Below are 17,250 nucleotides of genomic sequence, written 5' to 3' on the forward strand. Positions count from 1 at the left end.
TTTTAATTCTATACACCACAACGAGAATTCACCCTGAGCACAAAGCTCTTTAAAATAAAACAACACATGTGTATACCATGCGGCTGATTCATGTTGATGAAAGGCAGAGATAAGCACAATATTGGGCAGCAATATCATCCTTCAATTAAAAAAAATTAAAAAAATAAAATAAAACATTATTTCTTCTGAACCATTTCAGGTTCAGTTGCTATGTTTTTTTTTTTTCCCCTCAGAAGTTAAAACTACACTCAATCTGCTTCCCGGAGCCACAGCCTTGAGCTTATAGCAGATTTGTACAGAGTACACCATGGGCTCCTCAGAATCCTCCACCAGTGATGCCTCCCGTTCACGTTATCACAGGTAGAAGAGAGAATTGGCTAATTCCAAACTTGGTTCTTTATGAAGGCTTTGTGCCACTAGGAAGGTCAGCTTGCGTGCATACTGACAGGGAGCCGGAATACTGATTAGGCCCTGAGGAGGAAAACGTATTGATAGTAATTAAGAGGAAAACTTACTCTTCAAAGCGGTATTTCTTCTGAGTTTTTTTCATCTACCAGTTATACATATGTTAGAATGTGTGTAAATCAGTAAGAACTCAGCAACAAAGGGCGACCTTGCTCACTGAGAACTTAAATTCACTGGGCAGGATGCAGGAGCAGAGAGGGCCAGTCTGGTTTCACGACGCCCGGACCTGTGAACCACACACTGAGGGCTGACCTACGCTTCCTACAACTTGATGCTCTGAGGGGCTGAGAGCAAATCTTGGCTTTGGACCTTGACAGCAGCTGTGGAACGGAGTCATGCCTGTTGCCCTCCCACCAGACACAATATTTGAGTTGCCTTCAACTGTCTCATCTGTCACTTGGAAATAACAATACCCTGGTTTCCTCCCAGACCAGTATAAAATAATGTATATTGTAAAGTCTTTGAGAAATTATCAGAGCTAATGAATTCTAATAGTTACTGGTGTTTTATGTCTATGATAGACCGGGTTTCATCCAGTGTGGACTAAGAAGCCATCCATCCACCCATCCATCCATTCATCCCTCCTCTGTGGAAATACAGGCATTGTGCCAAACGTGAATTGGGGGACAACTTCCGGGTGGATACCCTGAGTTCTACTCTGCAACTAAGCACAGAGCCGTCACTCACCATCCAGTTGTAGTAGAGGTGACACAGTTTGAACGTGAGTCTCTGCATGTGGTCAGGTTTCAGGCCATTGTCATCATAAATGACGTTGTAGTAGGTGGGATTAACAGTTCCCCGAAAGGCCACCTGGCTGATCAAGTAAAAGTCATACCTGAGGGGAAAGGAAGGATTGTGAGAAAGAAGGCATGCAGAAAAGGGCCAAACTTGACCACACACGTTCAAAGCTTTGTTAACAACAGATTTTCTAACAAACTTGCCATTCTGGCCGTGTTGCTTCCGAATCCACGAAAGTGCCAAGTGGTGGGTTCTGCAGAGTTCGGCCGGTTTCCGCCAAGAATCGTGGCATGCCCTTCTTCCTGACCACAATCACTGACAGTTTGGGGCTTAAAACCAGACAAGCAAAATAAAAAATAATAGTAATAATAATAATAAGAAGAAGATGGAGAGAACTAAAACCAAGCCATGCAGCCATTTCTATTTATTTGTATATTTTTGGTAATGCCCTTCTTCCTGACCACAATCACTGACAGTTTGGGGCTTAAAACCAGACAAGCAAAGTAAAAAATAATAGTAATAATAATAAGAAGAAGAAAATGGAGAGAACTAAAACCAAGTCATGCAGCCATTTCTATTTATTTATATATTTTTGGTAATTTTAAAATGAAATAAATTAATTCATTCACAAAATTCTGCAAAACAAAGAAAATTAAAATTACCCCTAATCTCCCCTCCTCCCTGAAATATAAACAATCTTTAAATTAAGGATCATCTTCATTTGTTGCAAAAGTGTGGTATGTCCAATCACTTGACCAATTTCCATCACTGAAAGGGGATGGGAAAGAATGGTTCACGGGACAATAAATTACAATTAGCACTTCTAAAGAAAGCATTTGTAGAATTATACACAGAGACACGATTCTTTTTTCCATTAGCAATCATCTCCCTGTTTCACCTTCACTCTTCTTCTCAATTTCTGAATAAAAAATGGAGAACTAGAAGCTCCCCTTACTCCTCCAGTCATTGCTTCTGAATGGGAAGCACATGCCTGGGAGGGTGGATGGACAGACCACATACACCTTGGGGTCAAATGCTGAATGACCAGGTGTTAAGTGTTAATAGATAAAGTCCAAATATTCACCCCCGGTAGTGGTTAAGAATCCACCTGCAATGCAGGAAACAGGTTCAATCCCTGCATCAGGAAGATTTCCTGGAGAAGGAAATGCAAACCCACTGCAGTATTCTTGCCTGCGAAATCCCAGAGACAGAGCAGCCTGGTGAGCTACAGCCCATGGAGTCTCAAAAGAGTCAGACATGACTGGGCGGCTAAACAACAACAAATATTTGCCATTATGGGAGAAACCTCCAGATCACTGAAAATTCACTTTAGGCACTTTATCTTAAAAATATTAATGTTTTCAATCTCAAAACTTTTTAAAAGTTGATGTCATGGTGCAGGAGAATTAACTCTTTAGCATTGTCAGCTACTAAAGTGTATCCTATGATCCCCAAATTGCATGCTGGTGACTTGGGTCAGTTAAATTGATCCAACACAAACCACTTCAGTATTCTTGCCTTGAGAACCCCATGAACAGAATGGAAAAGCAAAAAGACAGGCACTGAAAGATGAACACCCCAGGTTGGTAGGTGCCCAATATGCTACTGGAGAAGAGTGGAGAAATAACTCCAGAAAGAATGAAGAGATGGAGCCAAAGCAAACACAGTGCCCAGTTGTGGATGTGACTGATGATGGAAGTAAAGTCCGATGCTATAAAGAGCAGTATTTCACAGGAACCTGGAATGTTAGATCCATGAATCAAGGCAAATTTGAAGTGGTCAAACAGGAGATGGCAAGAGTGGTCATTTACATTCTAGGAATCAGTGAACTAAAATGGACTGGGATGGTTGAATTTAATTCAGATGACCATTATATCTACTACTGTGGGCAAGAATCCCTTAGAAGAAACAGAGTGGCCCTCAGGGTCAACAAAAGATTCCAAAATGCAGTACTTGGATGCAGTCTCAAAAATGACAGAATGATCTCTGTTTCCAAGGCAAACCATTCAATATCACAGTAATCGAAGTCTATGCCCCAAACACTAATGCCAAAGAAGTTGAAGCTGAATGGTTCTATGAAGACCTACAGGACCTTCTAGAACTAACCAAAAAAAGTGACCAAAAAAAGATGTTCTTTTCATCATAGGGGACTGGAATGCAAACATAGGAAGTGAAGTAACAGACAAGTTTGGTCTTGGAGTACAAAATGAAACAGGGCAAAGGTTAACAGAGTTTTGCCAAGAGAATGCACTGGTCACAGCAAACACCCTCTTCCAACAACACAAGAGAAGACTCTACATGTGGAAATCACCAGATGGTGAATACTGAGATCAGACTGATTATACTCTTTGCAGCTAAAGATGGAGAAGCACTATATAATCAGCAAAAACATGGCCGGGAGCTGACTGTTGCTCATATCATGAACTTCTTATTGCCAAATTCAGACTTAACTTGCAGAAAGTAGGGAAAACCACTAGACCATTCAGGTATGACCAAAACCAGCTCCTTTACAATTATACAGTGGAAGAGACAAATAGATTAAAGGGATTAGATCTCATAGAGTGGCTGAAGAACTATGGACAGAGGTTCGTGACACTGTACAAGAGGCAGTGATCAGGACAATCCCCAAGAAAAAGAAACACAAAAAGGCAAAATGGTTGTCTGAAGAGGCCTAACAAATAGCTGAGAAAAGAAGAGATGATGAAGTCAAGGGAGAAAAGGAAAGATATATCAATCTGAATGCAGAGCTCCAAAGAATGGCAAGGAGAAATAAGAAGCCTTCCTCAGTGATCAATGCAAAGAAATGGAGGAAAACAGTAGAATGGGAAAGACTAGAGATCTCTTCAAGAAAATTAAAGATACCAAGGGAACATTTCATGCAAAGATGGGTACAATAAAGGACATAAACAGTATGGACCTCACAGAAACAGAAGATATTAAAAGATGGCAAGAATACAGAGAAGAACTATACAAAAAAGTATCTTAATGACCCAGATAACCACGATGGTGTGATCACTCACCTAGAGCCAGACATCCTGGAGTCCGAAATTAAGTGGCCTGAGGAAGCATCACTACGAACAAAGCTAGTGGAGGTGATGGAATTCCAGTTGAGCTATTTCAAATCCTAAAAGATGATGCTGTGAAAGTGCTGCAGTCAACATGCCAGCAAATTTGGAAAACTCAGTAGTGACCATGGGACTGGAAAAGATCAGTTTTCATTCCAATCCCAAAGAAAGGCAATGTCAAAGAATGTTCAAACTACCACACAATTGCACTCATTTTGCATACCAGGAAAGTAATGTTCAAAATTCCCCAAGCCAAGCTTCAATAGTACATGAACGAAGAAATTCCAGATGTTTAAGCTGGATTTAGAAAAAGCAGAGGAACCAGAGATCAAATTGCCAACATCTGTTGGATCATAGAAAAGCATGAGAGTTCCAGAAAAACATCTGCTTCATTGACTATGTTAAAGCCTTTGACTGTGTGGATCACAACAAACTGCGGAAAATTCTTCAGGAGATAGGAATACCAGACCAGCTGACCTGCCTCCTGAGAAATTTGCATACAGGTCAAGAAACAACTGTTAGAACCGGACATGGACCAATGGACTGGTTCCAAATTGGGAAAGGAATATGTCAAGGCTGTGTATTGTCACCCTGCTTATCTAATTTATATGCAGAATACATCATATGAAATGCACAGCTGGATGAAGCACAAGCTCGAATCAAGGTTGCTGGTAGAAATATCAACAACCTCAGATATGCAGATGACACCACTGTTAGAGCAGAAAGTGAAGTGGAACTGAAGAGCTTCTTGATGAAAGTGATAGAGGAGAGTGAAAACCTGGTTTCAAGCTCAACATTCAAAAAATGAAGATCATGGCATCTGGTCCCCCCACTTCATGGCAAATGGATGGGGAAACAATGGAAATAGTGACAGACTTTATTTTGGGGGGCTCCAAAATTGTTGCAGATGGTGACTGCAGCCATGATATTAAAAAATGCTTGGTCCTTGGAAGAAAAGCTACGATCAACCTAGACAGCATATTAAAAATCAGAGGTATCACTTTGCCGACAAAGGTCTATCTAGTCAAAGCTATGGTTTTTTCCAGGAGTCATGTATGGATGTGAGAGTTGGACCATAGGAAGGCTGAGTGCTGAAGAATTGATGCTTTTGAACTGTGGTGTTGGAGAAGACTCTTGAGAGCCCCCTGGACTGCAAGGAGATCCAACCAGTCCACCCTAAAGGAAATCAGTCCTGAATATTCATTGGAAGGACTGATGCTGAAGCTGAAGCTCCAATACTTTGGCTATCTATTATGAAGAACTGACTCATTGGAAAAGACCCTGATGCTGGGAAAGATTGAAGGCAGGAGGTGAACGGGACAACAGAGGGTGAGATGGTTGGATGGCATCATGGGTTGGATGGACATGAGTTTGAGCAAGCTCCGGGAGTTGGTGATGGACAAGAAGGCCTGGCGTGCTCCAGACCATGGGGTCACAAAAAGTCACACACAACTGAGCGACTGAACTGAAGTGACCCAAGGTCAGTGGGGAATGAGAAAGTTTGGCTCTGATAGTTTGAATGCAGCTAAAGGTGGTTTTGCCACTCCACTATGATGCTCTCCCTCCTCTCTGATGGTCACTGATGAGGTCAAGGTTTGGCTCCTTTGAGCCTCGACAGTAGTGATGATGGTATAACCCTACAGAGGAGAGGGAGTGCTATGCACAACTTGGAATATAAAGCTTTCTGAAGATTATAAGGAGCCATCTTAAGATCATAATCCTCCTGAGGATTATAAGGAGCCATCTTAAGATCATAATCCTCCTCCATTTTTCCGGTTCTAACATTTTTCTTGCACTTACCACTGGATATAATCATGGACGATAATGAACCAAGACATCGAATCTACAAATCTGACAGTAAAGGAAGGTTCTTGGTGTTTAGCATGGTCTGATTTCCAAATGCAGCCTTGATTTCACAGCACCCACAGCACTCTCAGCATCTTTCACACACCTGAGCTGCACCTCAGTGCCTGCATGTCAGAGCCTTTCACCCTGTGTGTTGATCTGGGCCTCAAATTTGAAACCAGAGCTTATTTTTCTTCCCCCAGCATGTTAATATGTATGAAGCATCTTTAGCTGCCAGCAGCCCTGCAGGCTTCCTGCTGAATCTCAGTGTCAGCTGCTCTGGAGATTCCTGCCTTCTTCTGGTACCCCACCCAGGGCCCCCCAAAGCTCACAGCACCCAGACGATTTGCGTAAGACCATCCCAACCACCCTCCAAGCTAGGGGTGGTTGTACTCGCATAAAGGAGAAATGGAGAACAATTTAACTGCATGAAAAATAAGAGACAGATGCACATAATAATTTTAATAGTTACAATGAATGTCCTAGAATTGGAAGTGGGAAAAGAATACTCATTTGATACCTGGTATTTGAACTTGCTTCGGTCACACTGCTCAGCAGTTGTGGGACTTCATAGTCAACGAGTGTCTTGAGCTGACCATCGCCGACACCGTCACGGTACACAATTATCCGTGCTGGCAAACCGTGGTTATGCTTATACCACCTGTTCAGTGCCCCTGCAGGATTTGATGTTAGTAAGAAAAGGATGACTTGTCCGATGCCAACAAAGAATAACATTCCCACATATTTCAATGTTTAAATAGCCTGCTATTTCAGACCACAGTGATATAGGGTAATACCTAATCTGGGTTGTATTTGCAATAATATAAAATTGGATAAATTTCTGGAACATTGCTGCATTTCTCCTATTTAAGGAATCATAATGGCTTCTGTGGCATAATATATACTCAAACTCAGCATATATCTTTAGTAAAATTTTAATATCTAAGCAAAAAATTAAAATTTAATTTATGCAATAGACAAATTCCCTCAAACCAAATTAATACTGATTTAGTTTATTTAAATCTTTAAATCCTCTCAATAAGGAAAGACTGGATAATATTACGTAATTTTCTTCTCTAATGAGCATAAATATGAAAACATAAGGAAAAGTCTTGGCTGTTCCTCTAAAAAACATCTCTTCACACTGACTCACCCATAAGTCTTGCTGACAATATGAACTCTGAAAAATTTCCACTCACTTTAAGAAACTGCCTAAAGAGCAGAGACTCCTACCCAACAGAAACTTTTCATAACTACTGCTAAAAAAATGACCAGGTTTTGAAGTGAAGGGAAAGTAATATGATAAAATATTTCTTTTCCTGCATATATGGCACCATTGTATTAGGAGAGTTTATGGTCCCGGAGATTCACTTTAGTTTGTAGAAGATGACCATATGTATAAGTCCACTACCAGTACCTATCACCAAATGCACCTTTTTGGGAAACAAATATTTACAACCCCTCAAAGTTTATAGTTGTGATGAAGCAGATTAGGGGCATGGGGAGTTGTACAAGTCACATTGCTAGGCAGTGGCCCAGCCAGCTTCGGACCTGGGTTGGAACAGATATGGGAGCCCCAGAGCCCTCTTTCCACTGCATCCTTCTCCTTCAAACTGCTTGCCAGAGCCACCAGCAGCAACAAACTTTCTTTCCTCCTGGCTTTCAATTTTTCTTTCTTTTTTTTTTTTCTGGCTTTCAGGTTTTCACACAGAGACACAAATGCAAATTCCACAGCGCCTATCCGTCAGCCTGAGTCAGGCCGCAGCTTTGGGGTCTCCAACTAGGTTGGAGCCAATCGACTCAGGGAGACTTAAGGAGTCTGTTTCCACCTGTCTGCTCTGCTAGCAGCTTATGGACTTTGGGTCTGAAGGAGCAGTCCTTGGAGCCCACCCCCACTGCTTGAGTTTAGTACCGATCATGAACACTTTTAAGCAATCTGCAACATGAGCTGTTGTTCTCTGAAGAATACAGCGGGAAAACCATCTAAAGAAAGCAGAGAACCAAAGTAAAGCTCACCTTTGAAAGTTCTGCTATAAACATGCATAAGTATTAAATTAAGAAGTAGACATTATAACTACATCAATGTTCATAACTTTGTCTACACTATAGGATCACTATTATATTAAAATGCTCTCCCTCACCCCCCTCCCATTCAATAAAATTTACTGATACTAGAAACTAAAGCACAGTGTTAGCATCAGATATCTCTGGGTTCAAGTCTTGGCTGGTAAATTCACCAACTGTGTGACTTTATTTTATGAACCTAAGCCTCAGTTTCCTCATTTGTGCAAAGGAAATTTACAAAATAGTAATGTAGCTAGTGGGCTCCCCAGGTAGCTCAGCGGTAAAGAATCTGCCTGCCAATGCTGGAGCCACAGAAAACTCGGGTTCAGTCCCTGGGTCAGAAGATACCCTGGAGGAGGAAACAGCAACCCACTCCAGTACTCCTACCTGGACAATCCCATGAACAGAGGAGCCTGGCAGGCTATAGTCCATGGGATTGCAAAGAGTCAGACACGACTGAACTGACTTGGCATGCAAAGTAGTTAGTATCTCATAGGGTTGTTGTAAAAATTAGGTAAAATATGCAAAGTACTTGGTTCAGCACTTGGTACATAATAAGCACCGATAAATACAGGCCACTACATTATTATAAGGAAATGTATTAGTTTAGCAGTAGACCTTCCACTTTCAAATTATTCAAAGATTTCTCAAGTATAAACTTCATTTCTATAGGTAAGCTTTGGGGAATTAATATCTTAACATGATTAACTTAATCTAGACTTCAGAAGCAAGTTCTCTTGCTAAAATTATTAATTAAAAGCACTTATAAAATGAAGATCATGACTTAGTGATACCTAATACCTCCATTTCTCTAGTTCTCTAAAAATGTGCAGTAATCATGATGCAATTAGAAATGCTGCTAAGAAGCCAGAAGTCCCTTGAGTGTTTGATTAAGAAGTGACGCAGAGAACAGGGATCTCATACAACCTGGAATGAAGTTGGAGGCATGCAAACTGCTGCTTCATCCATTTCCCACAATTCCAAATATATTCCTGATCACAAATTTAATGGAGTAAATCAAAGAGCTTAATTCTAGGAAGAAAACCTGTTGCAAACAGCCTCAAAATACACTGTTTAGTTATAAATATTGAAACGATTCTAAGAACTACAATTTAATATGTACTATAAGTCAATGTTTAATGTGTTATCCTTCATCCTGCCTATGTTTGCTTTTTTTTTTTTTTAAGATGATGCATTTTATTTTTATTTGTTTATTTATTTTTGGCTGTGTGTCTCAGCATATGGGATCTTAGTCCCCCAACAAGGGGTCAAACCCATGTCCCCTGCAGTGAAAGAGCAGAGTCTCAACCACTGGACCGCCAGGGAAGTCCCAAAGCTGTGTAAGTAAACAACCACCACATCAAGTTTCTGTGACTATTAAAAATATTAACAAGCATGTCTTGAACATTTACACAGCATAGATAAGTTGCAGATCAGGATATAAATCCAGGCAACCTGATTCTCAACTGCTTGACATCATGAATGTAAACTTCCTAGTACAGAGCATATAAGAAATAGCCTGTCCTAATGTATGTATAAAAATAGTATTTTATTGAAGCTAAATTTTACCCCAATATTACCCATCACATTTATACATGTGAGTATAATTTGTGACCATAAGTGTTCATATTTTAAAAATGAGTGAAGAATACAAACTATTCCTTGCTGTATAGCTATTAGTTAAATCACAAGTAAAAGTCTAAACAGCCGAAGACTATGTTAGGGTAATTTTACAAGTACCTGGTGATTCTGGGGTTAATACTGGCCACAAATCCAACCACCACCGTTTCCTTGCTGAATGCATCTTTACAGACATTGATACCAACCACCATCAGGGATTTTAACTGTAAAATTAGATTTTTTCATGATTTAATGGAATGAGGTATTATTTTCCCAAGCAATGACTTAATATGAAGTTTTTAAAAGACTCTCCGTAGTTATGAAATTATTTAAACTCTGCGCCAGAGAGATCAAGGTCCAGTTGAGGCAGATTATTAAACCAGAAACCAGAGAAACTTAAAGACAGAGAGAGGAATATAGTACATACTTTGATTAAGAGAGACAGTGTAATCCAAAATGGCCACCAGCCACTGTTGGGGTGGGCAAGGGCCATCAGTGGCTTAAGAGTTCCGGTAAAGCGGTGGGTCCATTTATCCCTTGCCTCAGGGCTGAAGGAATCTGAAGGGAAATTCCATTCCCCATTCTTTTTTTTCATTTTTTTTTTCTGTTTTTATTTATTTTTATTATTATTTTTTTTTCATTTATTTTTATTAGTTGGACTTTAGCTCTCTAAGGAATCCTCCCTTGTCTGCGTGCCTCCGTGCCTCCGGGAGGAGCAGCTGGGGGTAACCTGTATATCCTGATTAAGGGAACAGGCAATGGGCCCTCATTCCTGAGGCTCCTCACTTCCTTCCATGGTGGCCATAGTTCAGGAAAAAGAATGGGATTTTTTCAGTTCCCAACACAAACTGGAGCTTTACCTCACAGGCTCAGCTCTTTCCCCAAGCTCTCGGAGTGTGGGGGGCAGGTGTTCCATCCAGGGTACAAGGGGCCTCTGCAAGGGGCCCTGCTGAAAGCAGGGAAAGGCAGGAGCCACAGAACGCAGATTTTAAATGATGGCTCCAATCAAGTCCCTCCAAGTCAATGCCAAACTAGATTCTCTTTCATGAAATATTCTGTTACCAGCTTGACTAAAGCTCCACGGAACAGGGGCCACAACTCACCCTCCAGACCTTCCCAGTGGCTGGTGTATAATGGAACCCAGAGCAGACAGGTAAACAACAAACCGACCCAATAAACAAACAGTGCAAATATTTCTAGAATCACATGAAAATTATCTCCTACTTTGATTCACTTTTTAAAATTCATAACTGATCGGTCACTAAAAGGAAAAGACAGGCAGTTCCTCACCGGGATCTCCACCGCCCAGAGCTCACCCCCGAGTTTACAGATCATTTGCATGGCAATCTTGGTGGTGACACTCATCATCATCCCCTGCTTATTCAACGTCTGAGCAAGGACACACTGGCTGGGCACGGGGCAGTCGGAGCTCAAATATTTTTTAATGGAATCATAATAGCTCGTCTGCATAGAAGGCAGAACACACAGCACCTAAAAACAAAACAGACAGCAGCAACGACAAAAAGAAGAAAGTCAATTTACTTATGTTGAGAGGATGCTTTAAAAAACAATGAATTTCCAAAACATCTTTCATCCTTACACTCCCAAGAAGCAAACAGCACACCGACAATTCTTTTCTTAAATGGCCTTTAAAGAGAAGACAATGAATCTAAGCCTTTTGAAATGCCTTCTCATCAGCCATCTGCTCTGCAAAGCCCCCTCCAATCCTACCATATCCTTGGGCTCCTCCTTCCTCTCTGCTACTCTCCTGATTTGATTCGGTCAGTTTCCTCCAATTCCCTTCCAACCTAGCTTTTTCTCCAGCTACCTCTCTTCTTTGCAGTGACCCTTCCCTGTGGCTCTCCAGCTCCCCACTCCCCACTCCCCAACTGCATCCACAGACAAGCAAAGTGGAGAATTAGCTTAAACTGTAGTCTTTTTCCCCATTAGGCACTGGACATCTGAAATTAAAGAAGAAACAACACTTTTTGTTTGTTTGTTTACTCAGACTTGAGTGTAGGGTATGACGGGAAGGAAAATAAAGAGAAAGAAGCTTCAGATGCCCTGGTAAATTCCAGTCTTCTCTGTTACTGCCTACACTTCCCGTCAGGTATTTCCCTCACAGAAGGACCTCTCTTGGCCTAACTCCATCTCCTTCCTATCTTTTATTCTCTACTTTCAACCACCCTCTCCCAAATTATAGAAAATATAAGCACTGCCATAATCAACAGAAAACAAATACAGTGACTTTTTTCACCTATAGAATTGTTCCAAATCATAACATCAAAAGCTAAAATTTACACTGAATCATATAAAGCAGAAGAAAATATTTTTAAAGTACCAGAAAAATTATCTTAGGGGCCTTCCTGCCTTGCATCCTGTGAATTTGGCGCTAGGCAAGGAGTGGCCCAATGGGAACCAGGACCTAAGAAGGTGGGAGCCAAGTGAGACTGGTTACACACCCGGGATGGAGAAATAAGGAAGTATGTGGAGAATAATAAGGGCCATGCTTCTCACTCTCAGAGATAAGGGCTACAGATATGGAAAGGGAGAACCATCTCCTGTGGCACTGGGTGGCAACTGGGGACCTGAACACATTTCATATTTAAAATTTTGATAAAATATTTTAATATATACATAGACACATACAGCAATAATATAGACGCAAGTGTGCATGTATATATATGCACACCCATGTGGCGGTGGTAGTTTAGTCTCTAAGTCATGTCCAACTCTTGTGACCCACAGACTAGCCCACCAGGATCCTTTGTCCATTGGATTTCCCAGGCAAGAATACTGGAGTGGATTGCCATTTCCTTCTCCAGGGGATCTTCTCCACTCAGGGACTGAACCCACGTTTCCTGCACTGCAGGCAAACATTTCACCACTGAGCCACTAGGGAAGCCCATGCACACACACACATATACATATTTCCTAGCTTTTCCCATTGGGAAGGCCTAGGGGCCGTGACATCCCAGCAGCAAGTAAGCACACCCAGTGCCCAGATCTTGGTTAGTGATACTCATCTCTTCCAGAAGGAATCAGGGCTCGTTGGAGAAATATACAACTCTAGAGCTGGGCAGCAAAACTTAACTTAACCTGGAATATCTTAATGTGTCAGACAGTAAGGAAGTGTTCCAAGAAAGATAAGAACACATCAAAAAGACACAGAAGCCATCTTGAATGGAGTTCCTCCTGGCAAAACCAAGGACAGTTTGGACATGGGGCCTCAAAGACTCAGACACGACGGAGCTTCTGAGCACACGCACAGATGTTGTAGCAATGGATTCAGACAAGAATTATCCACGGATTTTAACACTAGTGGGTGAAGTTTGATGAGAAACAAGATATTTACACAGTCTCAAAGTATCTCCTATCAAAAAACCCCTAATTACCAAAAAGTGTAACTTTATAAAGAAGAAGCTTGACAGAAACCACCTAATGGAGTAACCCCTGGTAAGAAGACAAAATCATTCCTGTGATATTGCTGTCCAAAGTGTATAACCTGAATTTAATGATAAAGAAACATTAGAAAAACCCAAGTTGAGAGACACTGTATAAAATAACTGGTCTATTATACCCTTAAAAACTGGAAGGTCATCCAAGTCAACGGAAACTATGGAACTGTTATGGACTGAAGGAGAGATTAAAGAGACAAGGCAACTAAATGCAATATAGCAGATTTTTTCACAAGAGAAAACATTCTGGGGACAAATGGAGAACTGTGGATGGAGTTGGTAGATTAGCTGGTGGTACTGCTCCTTGGTTTTGATGGTTGTTCTGTGGTTCCGTAGGACAGTGACCCTGTTCGTAGGAAATGTGCGTAACTGTATGAAAAGGGTAATGGGCATCATGCCTGTAACTTACTCTCAAATGTTCAGGAAAAAAATAAGATACGGAGGGAGGAAGGGAAAGAGGGAGGGAGAGAAGAAGGAGAGGAAATGACAGAAAATGAAAATGATAGTAAACATAATCAAACAATCGGGGAATCTGAGTGAATGGTATATTAGAGTTCTTTGTACTATTCTTGCAACTTTTCTGTAAGTTCAATTTTACATTTTTAAGTGAAAAATAAATGCTCTTAGAGTGAGATTTCCTTGGTTTATTATAACATCCTTATGGGCAAATTTTTGTGGAAAGAAAGAGGTACCTAACTAAACTGCTTTGTGTGAGATATGAATAGCAAGGTTGGGAGCTGGGATGAATGAACCAGGGGAATAAGATAGGAGCTGGGGCAGAGAAGCCCTGCAGTACAGTGAGAGGCTGAGCGAACATTTCCAAGACACAGGAAGGGCTGAGAAATCCTTTACCAAAATGTGAGTCAATTTTCACTTGTCTGGAATGGTGGTATGTGATGTGATCGTGCCCTGGCCCCAAACCCTCAGCAAAGTCAGCTATGCAACACACACACATACACACACACTCACCACACACACACATACACACTCACACACACACACTCACCACACACACACATACACACTCACTACACACACACACCCCCCACACCACACACACACACACTCACACACACCCCCACACCCCACACACACACTCACCACACACATACATACACACACACCCCCCACACCACACACACACACTCACCACACACTACACACACACATCACACCACACACACACACCACACACCACACATATACACTCCCATACACACACACACCATACATATACACTCACCACACACACACACCACACATATACACTCACCACACACACACAGACACTCACACACACACCCCCACACACTCACCACACACACAAACACACTCACTACACACACACACACATCCCACACCACACTCACACACTCACCACACACCACACACACACCACACCACACACACACTCACTACACACACACACCACACCACACACACACACACACACTCACCACACACTACACAGATACACACACCACACACATATGCACACACTATACACACACATACACACATACACACACCACACACACACACACCACACACACATGCACACACTACACACACACTACACACACATATACACACATCATACACACATGCACTTACTACACACACACACACACCCTCTCCACACACAACATGCACTCACACACACACGATACTTTGGGAAATGAAGCAATTGTGGGTGTCCCTCAGGGTGTTACAAAGCAGAAGGAAAGAGCACCCATGAAGGGAGACAAGAATTCAGAGGAAGAGGAACATGGAACCATAGGTGACATGGAAAACTTACACCTTCCAAGAACCCCCTGAAACACTGAGAAGAAAACTGGGTGCCCCAGCATTTATGGGATAAGATAGGAGTCAATCTATCTTAAATCTTAAGTAAAAGATGACTCCCACCAATAAGCTGAAAAATATGCAGATATCCAATAAGCTGATAAAGGGGTGGGTGCTCAGCCATGTCCAAATCTTTTTGGTTCCCAAGGACTGTGGCCCACCAGGTTCCTCTGTCCATGGGATTCTCCAGGAAACAATACTGGAGTGGGTTGCCGTTTCCCTCTCCAGGGGATTTTCCCAACCCTGGGATTAAACCCACATCTCTTGTGACTCCTGCATTCACAGGCAGATTTACCACTAGCGCCACCTGGGTTAAAAATTAATATTAGAAATATGAAAGGAAAATAAAATATCTGATTAAAATACCAAGATCAATACTTTATTGGGTGTTTGGGGAAATGCACAGCTATTTGAAAACATGTGGAAGAATATGTTCAAATTCCTTCTTTCAAGGCTGATATGAAGAAAAATAAAAATTATATCTTAAAACACACAAAATATCCTATACTTACCAACTGAACCTCATATTTAACATGTTTCTGTATAGCGTGAATAAATGCAGCTGGATTTTCTTGTACTTTTATGCTACATAAAAAGATTAATTTTGAAAATGTATAAATTTTAGTAGCACATAATCATATAGTGTTAAAAATAATAGCAGTCGATTTTTATAACAGACTATAATTTGAGGGAAAAAAATCATTAAACTGAAACCTTTTGAGTCTAAAATTGCTTCTCCCAAACAAGGTATGCCAGAAACATTTAATTACTATTTTTATTAACATAAAAAACAGATTAGTGAAAACTAAAGTTTTCTCCATTGTACAGAGTTCCCACAGACTCTATCTAAACAAGTCTGTTGTTCAAAATGAAATTGAAAGTGTACTTTTGAAACCACAAGTCACAATATCAAACATTTGAAACAGAGTTCAAGTTAAATTGGGAGTAAAAATTCTGTAATTCTGAATCTCCATGGGAACTCTAAAATAAAAATCATTAGATTAATGAGATCAAGATATCCAGCTAATCTGTATAATTCAAACTAAAAGATTTTTTTCCTTAGTGGCACCTTGCATGGAGCCTGGAATATCTAGCCTTAATTAATCAATCAATCAGTGGACAAGTACTTATCAATTATTTGTTCTGTGGCTACAGTATACTAGGGGCCAGAGGTTACAGAAAGTAATTCCACTCAGAGGAATTTATAGATCTGTTTTCTTGACATGGGAATCTCTCGGTCCCAATGCCCGGGGGCCTTTTAAAGCTTGCCCGCCAGTTGGCAAGACCACTATCTGCCTCTCGTTGGTTACAACAGGAGTGATCAGCAATGTTGTTTCTGATGGGAGAAACCACGAATATAAATCTAATAAGTAAACAGATATGTCACAGGAGAGAAAAAGGATGGAATAAAATATGAGCTTGCAAACAAAACAGGCCAAGAACAGAACAAGAGCATGGACTTGTTGGAATGTGGGTGAAAAAGAGCCTCTGATGGAGTTCAGGTCTGAGACTGTAGCTTCCTTCATTTCCTGTCTTCTTACCCCATGGGTTAAGAGAAATTAGAGCAGGTGAAACTTAAACCAGGAGACTTGTTAACAGATTTGATAAGAAGAGAATTCTAGACGACTGTAAAATGAGACTTCGGGAACAGCTATGGTTTACAATAATTCTTGCACTGATGATGTATTTAATTAGTAACCGTGTATTTAAAGAATAACTCCCCACCCTGGCAATTAGGACATTTGCACCTCCACTACAGCAAAGAAAAAGAAGCATCTGTTGATCTTTTTTTAAGCAATGAAGTAAGACATGACCAACTTTGTGGCTTTTCTAAATTAAAACAATACTCAGCTTTGAGTGTGATTGTATATGAATGGATCTCTTACTAAATTGAAAGCATCATATTTATCTCATCCCATGCAAATAGCAAATCATTTACTATGTAGTAGTAGATACTCAATAAATGTTCAAAGGCTAAATGAAAGACCTGGTTCTATCAGAAAACTATTTAGATGACTAATCTTATGCCACAGGACCAGAAGAATAAAAACTTCTTTCAGATCTATTTTTACAATAAATTTTAAATCATAAAATCTATCAAATAAGTCAGGAAATGCAAGTTTTGTTAATATCCTGACTGCTGTTAAGTT

The 17,250-nt window shown here is 40.7% G+C and overlaps 1 protein-coding gene across 2 annotated transcripts in view; it reads right to left on the reverse strand.

The window, feature by feature from the left end:
- Window positions 1-211: 211 nt before the first annotated feature.
- PIWIL4 (piwi like RNA-mediated gene silencing 4) overlaps window positions 212-17,250 on the reverse strand; it is a 56,657-nt gene continuing 39,618 nt past the window's right edge. For both annotated transcript variants that reach the window (XM_043898123.1, XM_043898117.1), the window contains exons 13-20: window positions 15,613-15,685; window positions 11,088-11,288; window positions 9,918-10,021; window positions 8,026-8,096; window positions 6,634-6,787; window positions 1,407-1,532; window positions 1,153-1,300; window positions 212-471 (exon numbers count right to left, since the gene is read on the reverse strand). In XM_043898123.1, coding sequence (XP_043754058.1) covers window positions 355-471; window positions 1,153-1,300; window positions 1,407-1,532; window positions 6,634-6,787; window positions 8,026-8,096; window positions 9,918-10,021; window positions 11,088-11,288; window positions 15,613-15,685 — 994 coding nt within the window. In that variant the 3' untranslated portion in view covers window positions 212-354. The remainder of the gene's footprint in view (window positions 472-1,152; window positions 1,301-1,406; window positions 1,533-6,633; window positions 6,788-8,025; window positions 8,097-9,917; window positions 10,022-11,087; window positions 11,289-15,612; window positions 15,686-17,250) is intronic.

This window comes from Cervus elaphus, chromosome 1, assembly GCF_910594005.1.
Source record: "Cervus elaphus chromosome 1, mCerEla1.1, whole genome shotgun sequence".
NCBI classification, from domain to species: domain Eukaryota; kingdom Metazoa; phylum Chordata; class Mammalia; order Artiodactyla; family Cervidae; genus Cervus; species Cervus elaphus.